Below are 18,721 nucleotides of genomic sequence, written 5' to 3'. Positions count from 1 at the left end.
GCGGCTCCCCAATGGCCACAGCGGGGCCCACTTGGCCCTGGCTCCCTCGGGCGCCAGCCACAGTGCTGCCCTGAGGACCCCTTCCATGGCAGCCGCCCCCCCCCCCCCCCCCCCCCANGGCACCCGCCCCCCCCCCCCCCCGCCAGAGCAGGGGCCCACCATAGACGATGACGGCCGCGGAGGCGCTGCGGCGGCGAGCCACAATGTTCTTGGCCACACAGGTGTAGTTGGCCGTGTCAGCCAGGCGGGCCTGCCGCACCACCAAGCTGTGTTCCCGAGTGACGTACACATTGGGGTCCAGGGAGGGATCCACCAGGTCCTCGTTCCGCAGCCACTCCACCTGGGGGAAGGAGCCACACCCTGCACAGCTGCCCTCGTCCAGGCTGACGCTGGCCCTGGGGGTGGTCGGCCTGGGGGACTGGATAGAGCCTGGGAGCCCTCTCACCTCTGCGGGAGGGATGCCCTCCGGTGGGCGGCAGGGCAGCACGATGCCCTGCTCTAGGGACACCTCCTTGGCCAGTGGCTCCTGCTCAAAATTCTTGCGCAGATCTGCAAGAGCAAGAGTGTCCTGCGTCTTGAGCACCTCACACTGGCCAGCCTGGCCAGCTGTGCCCTCCTGTCCCACAGGGGAGCCACGGCCCAGGGCAGGAGGATGTGCCAAGTGCCCAGGGGCCAGGGGGTGGCTGGGCAGTGCCCACAGACACTCCCATCATCAAGGTGGGAGCTGAGGCTTTCTGACGGGGACCCTCCCCTGTGCCCCCCTGGGGCCACGCCCCGAGGGTGGGCCTGCACTCACAGGCGATGCGGATGTAGGCCTTCTGGCTCTTGGTGGTGCCCGAGGAGCTCCAGGCCACGCACTGGCACCAGTACTCCTCCAGCCCAAACACCTTCTCCACCTGCTGCCGCGAGACATTGATGCGGACCTCCATGGTGGGCAGGCCTGGGGGGGAGGGGGCGCAGCTAGGGCCTGGCCGTGCCAAGCCTTCCTGCTCCAGTCCAGAGAGCAGACACCGGGGTGGTTCCCAGCCTGCAGGGAACTCTGGGGGACCCACGGGGAGCCCGGTTCATTTCCCCTGGTGGCCAGGAGTAGGTTCTGAGCACTCCACTCTTCATACTTCGTTATCCAGTGGCCTGTCTCCCTGAAGTCACAGAAACGTCCCTAGCAGGGCGTCCGGCAGCAGGGGCTGGCCTCCCGGGACCCTAGGAAGAGCCGGTGGAGCAGACTGGCCACCCCTGAGGGCTTGGTGGGTGTAAAGGGGTGAGGAAGGATCTGGCTCAGCTCCCTGGGGGTTAGCAGGTGGCTCCTGACAGTGATAATATAATAGCGGCTATTAACAATATAATTACGCCATTGCCTAGTGTGATAATAGACCCCTGGGCTTAGCAAGCAATTCCTACATGCTGGCTTGTTATCTCTGCCGACCCGCCCCTGGACCACATGCCCCCTCCCTCCCTCTGAGGAGGAGGGGGCAAAGGCTCCCAGGAGCAGGGCCCTGCCAGAGAACCCCCTGCTGTGGAAACATGCTCAGGGTGCCCTGGGGTCCCCCTGGGGAGGCCTGGGCTGTGATGGGTGTTGGGACCCGCTCTGCACCACCTGGGCGGGGGACCCCTCTCCAGAACGGACTCAGGCCCCTGCCCTAGAACACACTGGAACCCGGGGACGGGGGCATCCGGAGGGCCCAGACCTTCCGAGGGCCCAGATGGGGACGGCAGCCCTCTCCTCCAGCCTCCTGGCCAAAACCAGTGTCCCAAGAGTGAGAAAAGACTGTGTGTTTCCAATTTTTCCTCCTTCTGACCCCAATTTCCCTCGGGTCATTGGCTTATCAGAAAGAGGGAGAGAGGCCGGCAGCAATGTGTTTCCATTGTTAACAGAGAAATTCAATTAGGGCTGCATTGCAGGAGGGGCAGCAGCCCAGCTGAGTGGGGAGGCCGGTTTCTCTCTTAATTTCTCCGCTGCGTCTTCCCTGCCCCCTGCCCCCCCTCCCACGCCAGCCCCAGACTTTCCCCTCTCAACTTTCCTATCACTTGCCCTGCTCGTGGCTAGTTCTCACAGGAGATTGGGGGGAGCTGGGGTGCCTGGGGTTCTCAGGGGCGGTGCGGGCTGAGAACTGAGGGACCCTCCCAGGGCTTGTGTACAGGAGAGGGCCTGGGCACTGGCCACCTGTCAAACACTGAATCTTGAGGCATCTGAGAAGCCATGCACACCCCCCAGAGACACAGGCCTCCAGAACCTTCTGAGCTGGGAAGTTTTCCTCCCTGGCAGACAGGTCTGCGAACCGGCCACTCCATCCCCCTCTGGGGTGGGGGAGGGGAGCGCACCGCCCAGCAAGTCAGCCTGGGGGAGCAGCACTAAATTTAAGCGAGCCTATTTCTTTCTCCCCACCTTCTCCCACTCCTGTCCTGCCGCCTCCTCGCCTCCTTCCTGCTGCCGGGAATGACAGCCAAGTTTGCCCAGCGCCTACCGCCTCCAGGCCGCGCCCTGGAGCCCCTGAGCCCCAGGAGCTCCGGCAGAGGGGGGGTGTGGGAGGGCAGATTCAGGGGTCCAGGAGGTACGAGGCTGGCTCCCTGTGGGTTACAGACCAGCCTGAGTCCTGGGGGCATTCTGGGGCCCAGCTGTGTCTGGTAACCTGAGCAGATGCCGGGTCTGGGAGGGGTCCCTGCAGGCAGGAGCGGTGGGGTGGGAGCGGGAGGCAGGGCACATGGGAAGGCCCGAGGGGCTGCTGAGTGCTCTGGGGGCTAGAGGATTGGTGGGGTGGGGGCTCAGGCTCTCCTTGCCAACCTGCATCTAACAACCAATCAGTTTGTGGGACACAGTAAATGACATCCCCAGGCTGGACTCCAGGGCTTGACTGCAGATTTTAGGCGTTTCCAGTGTGGGCAGGTTTGGGTCTCTAACCCCTGGTCTCCTGGTTAGGGAATGGGGGCAAGTGAGGGGGGACGACGGGGTGCCGCCTAGCAGCCCCCAGCCCCACCCAGGAGTGGATGTGGCCGACCTCTGAACACCGCCACATCTGCCTGACCACAGGCCATCTCTGGGTCAGGGGCTTCGTGTCTGCGTGTCCGCATGGTGCCTCGGCTGAGACGTGTGTGCAGGTGTGTAAGGGAAGCCTCTCTCCAAGCTCCAAAGCACTCAGTGGCTTTGGGTTGAGAAATCAACAAGATCGGTGAAAACTCAGAGGCTCTTGTCCAGGGGAGACCTGAGGTGAGGTGCTCAGGGCAGGGGGGTCCTGGTCATGCGGGTGGGAGAGGGCCCCGTGAGCTCTGCGCGCTGTCTGGCTGGAAGGGAGCAAGGCCAACAGAGCCTGGCGGGGCCCCAGTGTGGGGGCTGGGCCTGGCTCTCAGCAGCACCAGGGATCCCCGACCTCTGGACCATAGGAGAGAAGACAGGGGAGGCGGGGAGCCCTGAGGGGTGGGCCTGGGGCCTTCTAGAGGCTCCTGGACAGACCCTCACGGCTGCAGAAAGGTAGGTCTCTGGAGTGGGGCTTCCTCCTCCTCACCTGTCTTTTCCCTGGGGGATCCGACACAGTAGTGGGAGGATCGTTAGCGGCTTGGGACACCCCACCCCTCTTCTCTCCCTGACCAGTTGCTCACCCACTCCATTGCCCTGTCACCTCCCCAGGCAGCCGCAGTCCCCAGCCCTTGCTCTCAGGTTGCTGAGCTGCCCACCTCTCTGTGGGGGCTGCGTCCGTGGCATGGAGTGAGAGCTCAGCTCGGGGACTGTGGGAAGGGTGAATAAATGAGTGGACACAAAAACAAAGTAATCACAAACTGTGGGAGCCGTGAGCTCTTCTGTCATCTGGGGCCCACTCCCTCTGAGCCCCTTTCCTCTGTGGGCACAGCTGCCAGGGCTGACAGGGCAGTGGGGACCCACTCCTCTGCCCAGAGTCCCCAGTCTTTCTCGGGCCTTCCCTCCTCTCCCCCACCAAGCTGTGCACGCTGGTTGGGGGATCCCAGGGCAGGCCTTGGGGGATGCAGAGAAGCCCTCGGTGGAGCCGTGCCTCTCCTGGGGATCTGGGTGGTGGAGACAGAGCTGGCGACATCCCGGCCCCACGCCACCCATGGTGGCAGTGCCCTGCAGGCCCCCGGCTGGGCCCCCCTTCTGCAGCCCGCCTGCCGCGCAGCCGGCCTCACCGCTGCTCCCGTCCGTGCTGTGCTCAATCGCGTGGTCCGCCTGGCGCACCCACTCCCCGTTGCACTTGAAGAAGATCTGTGTGGCGGGCCTGGCCTTGCACACCAGCAGCACCGGCTTGTTCTTGACGATGTACACGTCCTCAGGTTCCACCAGGAAGTGGGGGAACAGGTCTGGGCTGGCGCCGGGCACTGGGTTGGCCGCCGTGGCGCTCTGCTGGGCACCTGCAGCAGGGTGGAGCCGGGGAGGGGCCCGGTGAGCCAAGACTCTGCTGGGCTGGGGGGCCCTCTGGGGGCTCCCTGCCATTCAGGGCAGGGCCGGGCCATGGGGCGCCCATTGCAGGGGGCCGAGGGAGGAGTGAGGCTGGGCTGCTAAATGTCCTGCCGCTGCCTCAGAGTACCTCTCTGTAAAGTGGGGGAAGAGCAGCCCCCCACTTCTGAAGACTGTGGAGCAATGCAGTAGTCAGGCTTGTCACGGCCCTGGTAGGAGTTCAGGGATCAGGTGAGGCAACCCACCGCCTAGGAGAAAGCTGTTTGGTGGGGGCCGGGGAAGAGGACCCCAGCAGGGGGGGCAGTCCCTTCCCTGCTCCAGCTGCCTCCAGGCAGCTTCTGGGTTGGTCCCTATTCCTGTCCCCTCACACAGTACGTGCTCAGAAAATAACAGGTGAATGAAGGAGGGGAAGGGGCAGAGCTTATAGGAGAAGGCCCCGGGAGGGCCAGGTGGCCTGGGCTGGCACGGGATGGGAGCCAGGACAATGCCTGGGAGCCTGAGGGACCTGGGCCACTTCCCACCCTTCAAGGAGACCTGAATATGGGTTTCCTTCTAATTTTAACCGAAAACCACAAGCATCCCACAAGTCATTTGTTGCTAATTACACAGGTAATTGGCTCTGAGGCTTTGGTGGAGGTAAAGCCCCAAGTCTCCCAAGCTGCTGGACTAGCAGGGCCCCTGAGGGCAGGGCTGGGGTGGGGGAGGAGAGACGAGGTGGGGCACCTTCAGTCCCTTCACCCAGCTGCCCACCAGACAGGCCCCTGACGGCCCGGCCTCCCTCAGAGCTTCCGGGATAACCCCACAAGCACCCACTCTGTCCACAGCAGCCTCTACGCCAAGAGGGGAAGAAGGCTTGAGAGGCCACTTCTGTCCCCTGCCAGTGGCGACCTGGGCCGAGGTGCTGTCTGCCCGGGGAGGGATCTGGAGTCGCCACACCCTTCCCACAGGCCTCCCCAACTCCCAGCGGGCTTCGCGCCCACCCTCGGAAGCACCCACACGGCCTTCCCCTCCTGCCTTTCAAAGGTGGGAATTGACCCCCTCTGCCCCAAGTCTGTAGTTTTGGGGAGGGGACCTGTGCAGGGTCGTGCAGGTGTCCAGGGCCAGGCAGGTGGGCTGGGAAGGCCTGCTACGAGGCTGACAAGCCTGGCGTGACTTCAGGAAAGCCCCCCAGCCCCACAGCCACTGCACTCGCCAAGGAATGGGGAGAGAGCACCGGGTTCGAGGGCGACTGTGAGGCTGAGGTAGAACCAGGGATCAGCGCGGGCTCGGGGAGCGCCGGCTGCTGTCAACACCCAGGGCTCCTGCATGACGATGGCAAAGGGCTGCGGCTCGGGAATGCTCATAGCGTCCCCGCAGGGGTTCGGGCTAACGAGGAGGACAGATTCACAGAGCTGACGGTGCCTTGCCTCAAGATGGGGTGGTGGGGATGCAGGCAGAGGGGAGAAGCCCTTTAGGTATCTTACTAATGGGGACTCTGAGACCCCCAGACACCCCAGCTCCGGCCCTCGACTCAGAAAGCATCTAGGGCAGCCTCGTGCCCTTCTCATTATTCCATTTGCTCTTCACCGTCACTCAGCAGCTGCTCTTGAGCCCTGACCCAGGCGGCAGGCTCATGCGGCAAGGTCTAGAAAAGGGACAAGCTCCCGAGTGTGGACCTGCAGTAGGGACCTGGGAGTGGCCTCTCTAGACATTTCTTGGGGAAGCCACAGCAGCCCAGCAGACTCTGGGCTGAGGCGGACCCCTGAACAGGGCTTGCAGGGGCTTGGGGGGCAGGGCCGCAGGCTTGGGACCGCCCCTCACGGAGATTCAGCGTGGCCTGCACCCGTCTGCTGACTGGGGCAGGATGGGCAGGGGTCCTGGCTGGGGCCATGGGCAGGGAGGGGCGCATGGCCCTCCGGCCCTTCCGTCCATCACAGGGCTGAGCACTGCTCACGGTGGCTGCCCACTGAACCCAGCACCATTCCTTGTGTCTGCATTTAACTGCTAATGAAAAATAAATGTACTGTGACCAATAAGTGACATAGCTCACTTCTCCAGGGTCTGCATCAGGCCACACTGGTGTGGCCTCCCCTCCTCACCCTGGGGCTGCATTTCTGGGGTAGAACCCAAGGGACATCCTCTGGGCAACTGTAATGCCCTCCAGCAAGGGCACTCCAAGGCCACGGGCACAGGCCGATCCCAGCCCCCTGGTGTCCTCCTGGGGCTACAGAAGCTGCCTGGGTGGCCAGAACCGCCTTCCTTCCCTCTGGGCCCTGAGCCCACTCTCGACTTCTGCTCGGCAGTCGGCACCAATAGCCTGGCTGACATCTCAATGAGGCCTCTCCTCTCCACAGTGTGGGCTGCCACAGGGACCACTTTTTGACGGAAATACTGTACTTGCCTATCAACGATAACACAAGGCAGTGCATGCTCACTGCCAAATGACTGACGATTCTTTCAACAGGGCAGGCTGGATAGTTTACCGCAGTCCCCACCCCTCCCTATTGCCCCTCTCTGGGCTTGCTTCTATTTCTGTTGTCTGCCTGGCTTCCACAGGCATTTTGGGATGGTGCCAAGAGCCTTTGACTGGTATCACTGAACCAACCCCTGCTCTGGCCCAGTAAACTCTCCAGCCTTCCTATGCGGATGCCCACTGCCTCCCCCCGCCCTGGGCACTGTCTCTGCCCACAGTCTACTCTCTGTCTGAAACCCCTTCCCTCCACCTCTGCCAGCGCTCTCCCACCTCCTCAGGACCCGACTCCATGGCCACTGCCTCTGGGAAGAGGGATCCCCAACGTCACCCCCCAGGACTGCACACAGGCCGCTCAGCCTGCTCTGTGTTTGGGGCCAGCCCTCACTGTGCTGCAGCTCCTGCCACAGGAGGGGCCGGCGAGGGGCTGTGGCCTCCGTCCCCACCACCAGCCTGTCCACTCCTGATCCCTGCTGCCCAGTTCAAGGCTGCCTATTCCCACGCTGGTGACTGGGGTGCCTGTCCTCGCTCCTTTTGGGGCTTCTGAGGTGACAACATGGAAGAAACGCTGTCCCAGGCAGACACTCCAGGGCTACAGGGGGCAGGAGGGTGCAGAGCCCACCGGCTACGTGGCCCTGCCACCTCCTGAACCCTACCCCCAAGTTGTCCAGAGGCCGCCCCCCCCCAGCTTTCCCACAGTCACAGGACATGGCCCAGCTGTGCCATGGGATTCAGGAGGAGATCTCCCTTGCTCACTTAGCCATCCTGATGGGTTCTTGGTCACCAGGACTCGGCAGACGGCTCAGCCCCTGTAGTGGGAACCCCACTTTTGGTGAGCCCTGGGGCTGGTCTGCTGGCCCCCACCTGTCTCAGGAAGCACTGGCGCCTCTGCTCTGGCTGCTCCATTCAGGGTGGCAGGCACGATCCCAGCCGTGACCCACTGCTGGCCCTGGGAGGACCATGCCTGAGTGTGTGCCCATGTGTGAAGGGAGGCTGGGGCCACAGGGGGATGAGAGACCAGCGGGGTGGACCATGGTGGGCCTACCTCATGTGGTTCATCTGGAACATCCACCCAGCTTCCAGTATCAGCAAATGTGTCACCTCCTCCAGGAGGCCTCCCTGGATCTATACTCTGTTACCTGCCTGAGTGCCTGCTTGTGCTCTGAACTTCCCTCCAGGGTGCACACCACATTCAGGACAAGGGTGAGTTTGTCTGCCTATTGCCCCTGCTTGGGGCAGGACCCCAGGTCTGACCTGGATCCTGATGGAGGAATTGCTGAGTGACTGAATGACCACCCTTTCTGCTCCCTTGAATTTCAGAAGATCTGCCCACGACCAGCCCCTTGGCTCCGCAGGGAGCCCCGAGGGGGTGCAGAGCAGCCCACAGCAGAGCCAGAAGCGTGCCAGGAGAGGGGTCTGCACTGCAGGCTGCCCGCCTACCCACGAGCTGCTCCTCCGCCATAGAGTCCCCTCTTCCCGCCTGCAGTTGGGATGATAAGACCTCCCCTGCGACTCTGAGGCCCAGGGTGGGTGTGAAGGTGCTTTCAAATGTTTTATTTTTAAAGGCACCACAAAAATATGAGGTGTGATTAAATCAAACTCTTAGCCAGCTCGGGTTTACTGCGCGAGACTCAGTCCCTGGGAGCAAGAGGGGCAGGCAGGCTGGGGGCAGGGGGTGCCTCTCATCCTCCCAACCCCCTACCTCAGGGACAAGCAAAGGGGTGGGGTGGCAAGCCCCCACTTATTCTACTTCCCTGAGAAAGTTATGCATTTGCTGGAGGAGGGGCCTGGGGCCCAGCAGCCTCTGTCCTACTCTAGTCCGACCGCCAACACCCCCCTCCTGCAGCACTGAACCCCCCACTCCTGCAGCACTGAACCCCCCACTCCTGCAGCACTGAACTGGGGGCCTGGGCTCCCAGCCAGCCTTGCTTGCTGATGTGCGTTTGGTAGGTGCGCTTGGGGGAGGGGGGTGTGTTGTGCTCCACAGGCCCAGGCAGGTGGAGCAGAGTGCCTGGGCCCACGGCCCACGGTCCACTCACCGTGCCCTTCCCCTGGGGTTGGAGGCCCTGCTGTCCCGGGGCCTGACCTGCCACCTGGCCTCACTTGGAGGACACACCATGTGCCCTCACTGTGTGCAGTTCCTTAAGGGCTGTGCACCTTCTGCTCCCAGCTCCATCCCCTTCAGCTAACAGCACCCAGGCGTGCCCACCCCTATGCCATCCAGGCCACACTGTCACTCCGTGCAGGCGGGCTGACTCAGTCTCTGGCCCCAGGGGTGAGCACACGACACTGACTGGTTCCCAGAGCAGGTCACTCTGCCCCAGCAGGTGGGGTTCTGGGATTCGGGCTGGGCTGCTGGAAGAGAGAACCTCTCTCTGCCAGGCTGGTGCTGTGGCCCCAGGGAGGCCCGGCAGAAGGGAAGGGTCAGGGCCAGCTGGGTCTGACATGTGGAGCCACCAGGGAAAAGAGGGGCCTCGGCCCTGGTGCCTGGGCTCCCGCTGAGCCCTTCAAGTCCTGCTCTAACACCCTCTCCCCGGAAGCTTTCCTGACCCCAGGCAGAGCTGGCTGACCACAGCCCCATGAGCTCTCACAGCCCCTGGGCAAACTTGCCTCACTCCTATTTGTCACTGTTTAGGACTCTGTCAGCACCGGAGGGCAGAGGCTGAGTGGTGACATCCCCTACCCATTGTGCCTCCTGGCCAGGGCCCCAGCAAGTATGTTGAATGAATGTCAGACAGCATTCCCTCAGGGGGGACCAGCACCCAGAAAGGAGGGTTGGAGATAGAGGACACACATTCAGAATCCATTCGATCCATCAATCGGAAACCTGTGTAGGACCCAGGGGAGGCAGATGGCGCTCCCGGTGGTGGTGGGGATTGGGGACACAGGCAGAAGTGTGGGTGTGGGGGTCTTGTCTCCTGCACCCCGGTGGCTCGAGCTGGTTTCCTTAGTTATTTTTTTAAACTTGGGACAGTCTGTGATGGAGGAGCTTCCCCAGGGGCTCTGTGGAGCAGAGGTGCAGTGTGCGCTTGCTATCAGATAGACAGACAGACAGCTGTGGGGAGTGGGGGAGTGGGACAGGGAGGCCCCAAGACTACAGATCACAAAATACCCGGATGCGCCAGGACCTGCCTGGAGGTGAAGACAGGATGCACTGGGACCAGAGCAAGCTGGGGTGTGCGTCCCAGAATTCTGCCACAGCCAGCACCTAAAAACCCCCCGCACTGGCCACCAGCCGCTGAGCGCAACACTTGTTTCTCAAGCCTCGTTTCCTCGTGTGGGGCACACCCTGCACCAGGACAGGGCACCCTGCCCGGGGTCTCGAGACACCCGAAGAGTGGGTGTCCTAGCCCTTGGGTCTGTCCCTAGCCCTTGGGTCTGTCCCTTAGTCCGCTCTCTCTCTGGCTGTCAGTTCCAACAGCAAGGACTTCCTGGAGGGCAGGCAGGGGCAGGTCTAAGTGCAGGCTCTTTTGCCCAGGGTGGGGGGTGTTCGGTGAACAAGGGAGGGGTGTGACTGCAGACTCTGCTGCCGAGGAGCGCGCAGGGGTGAAAGTGACCGGGTGTGCCTACGAAGGGAGGGCTGCTCTCCTGACCTGTGCTCACACACACTGGTGCGTGGCACTCTGGTTTCCATGGTAATGTGTGTGTGAAAGTGTCAGCAGCAGCCACCACCTCCCTAGGAAAGTCACCCTCTTTGCCAGTGGGTTCCAGGGCCCTGCCCTGCCACAGGGACAAAGAGGCACCACGAAGAGGATGCTTGCAAGCTGAACCACAAAGGACAAAGGAGGCAGGGCTGGGGGGCGTGGAGAAGGTATCACTTCGCCAGCTCAGGAGACTCACATGGATGGGGTTCGGGCTGGGCACCACTGCCCGCCACAAGCTGCCAGCGAGCAGGCAGCTGTGCCCAATGACCGTGAGGCTCAGGACTTGCCTGGGGTCACACAACCACAGGGGCAGTGGGGGCTCTCCCTTCCATCCAGGGAAAGAAGGGCACAGGGCGGGCAGGGGTCTGGGTGTTTCCCAGACCAGCCTCTGGCCGGCCCGCCACACCACATCCGCTGGTTCCATGTTTCTCGAACCTTCTGAGCCAAGCCCAGCACTGGGCCTTACACGCGCTCTTCCTGCTGGCCCCTGCTCTCCCATGGGTGCTCCCTTTAACCCAAGGTCTTGGCTCCCATGCTGCCTTCTCCCAGAGGCCCGCCCTGACTGCTGTGCCCCCACCTCTTCAGTCCATTTTCCTCAGAGCACTCACCACCGTCTGACCTCATCTCCTTCCTGTCTGTGTCCCGTCCCCCGAAATGGTTCACCACAACGGGGACCACGCTTGCCCTGCTCACTGATGCAGTGCCAGGACCCAGCCCAGGGCCTGGCCCCCGGCAGGCGCTTCGGTAAACGCGCTGGGAGCTCGGATGAACCCACAGGGCCTACCCGCTGCGAGCCAGAGCCAGGCCGGTGCTGCACCTCTGCCTGGCTCAGAGCCCCCCCCTCNCCCCCTCCCCCCCCCCCCCCCCCCCCCCGTGAAAGGGACTTCGAAACTGCCCGGATGGGATGCTCGGGGGTGAGCACTGTGATGGGGGACCAGCCTGGGGACGCTTCCTGGGGCCCCTACCTGCCCCGGGGCCTTACTTCAGACCAGAGAAATAGTTAATAAAACTGAGACCTAAATAAGCATTTGATTAACAAACGATAAAATAGCTATTGTGTCCCTGAATTAAGCTGTAATTGTGGCTGATAATTGGCTGGTTAGGATTTAATAAGCTGCAATTAAGTAGAATGGAATCCAGGGTAATTATGTGGTCGCAGAGCCCAGTGAGAACTGGGGAAGGAAGGCGTTCTCCGGCTTTGGAACCTCCTACTGGTGCAGTGAGCTGCTGTGGGCGCGTTTCTGGTCTGGTGTGAGTGCGCATGCGTGCCCGTGCGTGCACGACCGGCCTCCTCCACCTTTCACCTGGCAGCTGTAGCCAGGGGCCTGGCCTCGCCCCCTCACCGTCGTGAGGGGGGAGCTGGGCACGCAGGCTCTGAGCGCCGCCAGGGTCTGTGGCAGCCCGAACTGAAAGACACATAAAAGGACCTCGGGCACAGCTCCCTGCAGGAGGGTGGCCCTCACACCCCACACCCCACACCCCTTCTAATGAGAAAATGGCTCAGAGATGGGAAGGACTTGCTCAAGGTCACACAGCGATCAGTGGCCAGGCCAGGCCAGATCCTCAGATTGCCCGTGGGTCGAAGGTAATTCTGATTGTCTAGGAAGCCGGAGGATGCCCCCCACCCCACCAGACCCCCAGGCACCCCCCCATTTCCATTCGTGTCCTTCATCAGGTCAAAATACAAGCTAAGTAAGGACGGTGTGACTGTTGCACACACGCACCCTGAAGACAAGGCGCTCCCCGCCCCACCTGCTACCCCCTCCTCTGAGGCTGGTCCTCCCGCGGAGGCCCTCGTGGGTGCAGACCTCCTAGCGGCTTCAGCCCAGCACACCACCCCTGCCCCCAGCCCCAGCCAGTCCGAGGGGATGATGAATGGTACCGCCAACTTGCCATTTATGACCCATCAGCATTTTTACAATGTTGCTGGCAATTAATTTAATTAAAGACCCTGTCCCAGATATGGCGGCATTTCATATCTCAGTGGTTTAATGGGAGCCTGGCCAGAGCAGGTTGGGGGGCGGGGGGCAGGAGCACTGCCCTGCCCACCACCAGCCTGGTTCTGCCTGGGGCGCACAGGCTGGGGCAGTGGCGGCCTGACAAAGCCAAGACAGAAGGGAGGCCACATCGTGACCTACCGCTGGGAGACCCTGCCCACACCCCGAGCCAGCACGTGCATACCCATGTGCACACATAGTCGCACCACCACAACGGAATCCACACGGATTTTCTTACTTAACTTTCACAACTATTCTAGGAGCCAAAGAACTATTTTAAATCTCCAACTTGCAGGCAATGAAACCGAGGCACGGAGGGGCAGAGCCAGGAGGGAGGGATAGATTCCCACGCTGGCTACAGGGCCCCCCTGCTCCTGACCAGGCAGGACACAGGTGGTCAGCCTAAGTGTGATGGACACAATGTGCCAGGGGCTGTGCAAGGCCCAGGCCACACAACAGTGACTGAGGTGGGCTCCAGTCTCTGCCCCATGGGGTATCTAGTGTTGACGGCCCCACCCAGCAAGCCCTGGGCACTCTGCATGCAAGAATCACCTCCCCAGGGCTGGGTACGCACACCACACCCCCGTGCACGCGCCATGCACCCCACCACTGCCCACTGTCCTCCAGGCTGAGTCTGGCTGGGATGGCTGCTGCCCTTTCCAGGATGGCGACCTTGCAGCCACTGGTCCCTGGTCATCCTGGGACCTGTTATCAGCAGCAAGCTACCTGGCCCCTCCTCTTACAGGGGCCTGCAGGGAAAGCCAGTCATGGGTCCAGCCTCTGCTGGCACACACTCCAGCCTCCCTCTGCCCCTCATCGCTGCCGCTGCCTGGCTGCGCCCTTCCCTCTCCCAGGGACCTTGCTTCCATGGCCCCACCCCCTACCATGACAGCCTCCTGCACATGGCTCCCCACCTAGGGCCCTTGTCTCTGCCCTGCTGAGCTTCATGCCAACACTTCCCTGTCTCTGGGTGTCCCCAAAGGACCTCACACCTGCCTTCACTTGCGCCCAGGGTTGGTTCTGTCAGCAGGGCCACGCCCCGAGCCGCCTCAGGGAGCATCTGACCTGCCTCTTTGTTCCTGGGGACGTCCCCTACTGCAATCTCCAAGTACCCCCAAGCCTCTCCTACCCACTCTGTCCTCTCTCACTTCATGGCTACCCAACTCATTCAGCGCCCCCCACCAATGGGTCTTCCTGTGACCACCTGCTGGCTTTGGTGCCATTGTCAACTATGGTGCCACAGAGCTATTTCTAGAAGGAAAATCTGATCCCATACTTCAAACCCCTGCAAGGGATTCACTGACTGAAGGGTCAAAGTCAGCTCCCCACACCCCACTCCCCACACAGCAACCTCACCCTGGGCACAGGCACACACACACCTGGCAGCCAGCTCGGCGCAGCCCCTCATTTCCCCTCCTTGCTCACTGGGCCTCTGCAGGGAACCCCACTCACTCCCAATAACCCCCGCCTGTTAATTCATAATGCAAGGTGTCACCTCCCCCAAATGCCCTCCCAGTTCTGCACATGGACACACAGCTTGCTCCCCTGGCTCTGTGGCTGAGAGACCGCTATTGACTAGCATGGGCTGGTTCTGTGGGGCGGTGTGGTGCGGTGGCTGCCTCCTCCGTCAGGCTGGGCACCAGCAGGTGCACGCAGTGGCCCTGAGCCCCCTCTTCTCAGCATTGTCCAACTCAGGGACTGGTAGGCTGGGGGTCAGTGACTGCGGTTGAGTTGAAGTGTCCCCTCATTCTTTGCAAGCTCCAGGGGAGGGCACTGTGTCCCTTCTGTCCCTGTCAGCAACTGGCCACGGCATGCACTCACTGAGGGGGTCAGGAGACTGGGTCTCCAGTCCCCAACCACTCTGCCTCTACCTGGCTGGGTGGCTGTGGGCGAGTCATTGTCCTCTCTGGGCCTCAGGCAAATTCAGGTGTCTTTAGGGGCTGGGAGGGGCCAAGAAAAGTGGAGAGGAAAACGGCCGTCCCAGGGGTCAGCTCAGCCTGGCCAACGGCTGCCACCCAAGGCAGGCTGGACAAGAGGTACCAGATTTTTTCCTTTCAGGAGAAGCTAGAAATCCATTTTTACGTGAAACTTTTTGTTTAAAATGTTGACAACTAATTTAAACATTTAAACACTGTGTGGGCCAAACAAGTTGGCAGGCCAAAGCCAGACTGGACCATGTCCAAGCTTTCCTCTGACTTTACAAGTCCGAGGATCGGGGTCATACACAGCAGGACAAAGCTCTGGTCTCCCTGCGCCCCCCTCTTCCCATCCTTGCCAGCACCCAGTCACCCATTCCTCTCCCCGGGACTCGCCTCGTCACAACCTGCTGGAGGAAGCCCCCTGGCAGCTGGCAGAGGGTGGAGGGACCCTCCGGCCATCACCCCCGGGGGTCGGCATTTAGTGGTCAGCACATGCTATACCCTCGGCTAGGACCTGGGGTGTCCCTGTTTGACGAAGCGGTGGCATCAGGGAAGGGAGAGAGACCGAGGCCTGGCTCTCTTTGCCTGCCTGCACTTGGGGCCTGAGACCCTGACCAGGGGGACGCTGCCGGAGCCAGGGACGCAGGCAGGCAGCTGTGCGTGGTAGGGGTGGCACTCCACAGGGACACCCCCAAAATGAACCTCTACATTCGGGCAGGCAGGAGCTCAGGTCTGGCTTTGGCCTTTGAGCTGGGAAGAGGGTGTTTGGCTGCACCCAAAACACCCCTATGAGATAGTAATGAGCCCTCACCCCATTTTAATTACCCACTGTCCAAATAATTACTAGTTTATTTATTTCACTTAATGGCAGCCATATTTTTCTCCTGATATTAATTTCATGTTTTCCTGACTTGTTCATTATCTTTCCTGTCTCCTTAATGGGCTCTGAGGTCTTGTGGTAGAGGAGAGGGGGCCAGAGGAAGTGGGGGCTGGGGGCAGGAGGCACAAGAGGGAACACAGAGGAAAGAGAGGCAGCCGTGGCCTTGCTGTGCAGCCCAAGGCAAGCCACTGCCCTCTCTGGGCCCTGAATCCCAGAGCCCCGGATCCCTGCACATCCTCTTGTCCTTGATGCCACTGGGGTGGGAATTTTCAAATAGAACAAAAGGAGGAAGAGGGCATCAGAGAGAGAAAGGCTGGTGTCCCCCACCCCCCAAGGGTCCCTAAAGGGAAGGGCAGGCTCAGAAAAGCATGAGGAGATGTGGAGGAGGGGGTCAAAAATTTTAAAAAGGCATGAGGGTGGGAAGGGTGGGTGAGGGGAGGGTGCTAGGGTAACAGTAATGTCAGCATGAGGGAGGGAGGGGACAATACTGGAGACCAGCTCAGAGGAGGCTGCCCTGTGGGGGCTGCTGCTTGGTTGGGACTCGGAGGTGTGCCTCCTTGTCCCCATTTCCTCCAGGTCTGGTGGGGAAGGAGCAGGAGCATCCTCATGAAGCCCAGACCCTCCCTGGACCTGACCTTCACCCTTGGCCTCTGCCTCACCTGCTGGCCATCGCCATGGAAACATGGGTGATGCCGTGAAGTCACCGGGCTGTGGGAGAGCAGCCCATCTGATTTGAGGGGCAGTAAGGAGAGATGGGGACCAAGAGGGAAGGGAGGGCCAGGGTCTCTTGGGGCGGACATTTAGAGCCTCTTGAGGGGGTCATTAGTTCTTAATAAATCACTCATAATTGCATGAATATTTAAATCTTAATAAAAAATACAGTGGGCGCAGGGAGTCTCCGTGTGGGTGTTCATTGCTATGGGGCTGGAATACGTGAAAGTTGGTATCGGTCCGACTGAACTGCTGCTCTTGCCGCAGCTAAATGGGTAATTAGGAGTGAGCGACGCTATCAGCAGATGTAAGTTGCACAGTAAACCCAGGGCGTTAACTGAGGGTTTGTTATCCATTATCTCTACGCCTGCTCCCCTTAAAAGGAACTTGAAGTATATCAATGAGAAACTTGCAGGTCTTAATGAATGGAGGGAGTCTGAGATTGCTGAGGGCCCCCCTTGGCCCCCGCTTCCTGGTGGGGGTCCCCATTCCAGGGTGGCTCTGGCAGAGGGCTCACGGGTCAGTGTGTGGCCCCCACACACAAGCTGTCCTGCCTGGGCCAGCGGCGACAACGGCCAATCCCTGAGGCCAGCCCTGACCCTCTCCCAAAGCCCCACCCCAGACAGGGCGCTGGGGGGCAGTGGGCCTCCCAGCTGCTGTGTGTGGGCATTCGGCCGGAGCCCGACTTCGGCAGCACGTGGACAAGGCGGACCTCCATCTGCCCCCAGACCAGAGCTGGGGGGAGCAGCACATGTGGGTCCAGTGGGGTGGGCAGCTGGGTGGAGGTGGGGTGGGAGAGGGGTGCCCCTGGGGAAGCTCTAGGCAGGCAGAGCATTTGCAGAGCTGCTGCATCCACCCCCCACAGAGATGCACACTCAGGCCACAGGCCAGCTCGCTGCAAGGTCAGAGTGACCTCCTCCTGGGCCAGTTTGCTGCCCAGCAGCCTCGGCTCCTTCTGCTCCTGTCACCAGGACCAGGCCTGTCTGACCTCCTGCCCCACCCCGACAGGCCCTGGGCTGCGGCCCCTCTTCGGACCCTCCCACATGTGGGAGACAGTCGCTGGCTGGGAGCCAGAGCAGTAGGCTCAGGGCTGTCCGAGAGGCCCAGGTGGCAGCAAGAGCACACGGCGGGGGCGGCAGGGGCCTAATCTGAGGCGTCCCAGAGATGCCTGGATGGTCCAAGGGTTCCCAGGGGTGCTCAACTCTCCTCCATCAAGGAGAGGAAAACCCCTCCTGACCCTGCCTCTCTCCAGACCAGGTCCTGTCTCTCTCCCGCCTGCTGGGCTCCAGTTCCGAACTCACCCGATTTCAGCTCCACTCTTACCATCCTGCTCTGCCCTCCAGCTCCTTGATGAAACCCTTTCTCCCATTTGCCAAGGACCCTTGCCCTCAGGGCTCTGCAGAACCTTCCCCCTGCCCACCGCCCTCTGGCCTGCTGGCTCCTGGCTCCTGGGGAATGGCAGGCTTCTGTGAGAACCTCGGGGCCGAAGGCTCCCAAAACCCACTTGCAGGACGTTTGGGCCCATCCCCGCAGAATGCTTCCCCTCAACTCTGCTACGTGGCCACCCCAAACGGCCAGCCCCTGTGCAAACTGCCCTGTGCTGCCCAGCTGGATACCCGCTGTACCTGCCTCTTCTGTCCTTGTTTCTCTGCTCCCTATAGGTGTCACAGGCCACTGTCCTCTCAACTCACCACCTAGGATCCAGCGTTCCGTCTGCTGAGACACTTGCATTAGCCTGGACCTGAGGTGAGTTACATCTACAGAGCTTCACTCCTCCAAACCCAGCTCAACTCCCTCCAGCCCTCCGTCTGGTTCCCACGCCTCTGGGCCCCTCTGCCTCCCTGCTGCCTCCTGCTTGTAAATAATCCTGTCCTCTGTGCCTATAATTAGCCCTAAGTAGAATAATTCGTAACAAACTTTATTTCTCCTGGCGTCTTTCTTGCTAACATGCTGCTGAGAGCCTCACAGGATCAGCAGGAGGGAAGCCAGGCTCGGGAACCAGCCGAGCGCCCCGCCCACCCCGAGTGTGCCCCTCCCGTCTGCCCGGTTCCGGGGGGCCATGAGCGAGCCAGAAGACCTCCCTGTGGCGAAGTGTGTGGAGGGCGGGTGCCAGGGCAGGGCCAGGGGTGAGTGACCAACCCAGAGGCCCTTCTGATGGCAGTGCCAGTGACAAGAGTGTTAATGACAGCTGACGAGTAGTGTTTACTCTGTCCGACTTTGCCTATTTTTCAGTCCTCACCCGGGGACATGTTTCCATTGATTGGGAGAGAGATGAAAGAGAAACATCTATCGGTTGCCTCCTGTGGGCTCCCTAACCGGGAATCAAACCTGCAACCTGGGCATGCGCCCTGACTGGGAATAGAACCGGCCACTTTTTAGTGCATGGAACGATGCTCCAGCCAACTGAGCCACAGGGCCAGGGCGGCTCTGCCTTTCAAAAATCAGGATTGTTTTTTTTTTTTTTTGCCAAATAAAATAAAACTCATCGCCTTCAAATCTATAGTTTGGTGAGTTTCTGCCAATGTTATCACCACCACGGTCCAGGCAGAGAAGCGTTCCGGCCCCTAGACATAGCCCCTCCGGCCCCCGCGCTGGGAGGCCCCTCTCCCAACCTTGGCCACCTGGGGCCCTTCTGCAGCTGCCACTTTGCCTTGCCTAGAACGTCCCAGAAACGAAATCACAGTGTGCAGTCTTTTTGTGTCTGGCTTCTTTTACTTTGCAC

The 18,721-nt window shown here is 61.2% G+C and overlaps 1 protein-coding gene across 2 annotated transcripts in view; it reads right to left on the bottom strand.

Moving 5' to 3' along the window:
• Positions 1-18,721, bottom strand: part of UNC5A (unc-5 netrin receptor A) — a 51,921-nt gene that overhangs the window by 8,640 nt on the left and 24,560 nt on the right. For both annotated transcript variants that reach the window (XM_037064437.1, XM_037064438.1), the window contains exons 2-5: positions 4,132-4,353; positions 797-940; positions 446-549; positions 160-340 (exon numbers count right to left, since the gene is read on the bottom strand). In XM_037064437.1, the coding sequence (XP_036920332.1) occupies positions 160-340; positions 446-549; positions 797-940; positions 4,132-4,353 (651 nt within the window). The remainder of the gene's footprint in view (positions 1-159; positions 341-445; positions 550-796; positions 941-4,131; positions 4,354-18,721) is intronic.

This window comes from Sturnira hondurensis, unplaced genomic scaffold, assembly GCF_014824575.4.
Source record: "Sturnira hondurensis isolate 20B ecotype Veracruz unplaced genomic scaffold, ASM1482457v3 Scaffold0015262, whole genome shotgun sequence".
Lineage (NCBI taxonomy): Eukaryota > Metazoa > Chordata > Mammalia > Chiroptera > Phyllostomidae > Sturnira > Sturnira hondurensis.
The sequence above is the reverse complement of the archived record's forward strand: the minus strand, read 5'-3'. Positions and strand labels throughout refer to the sequence as shown.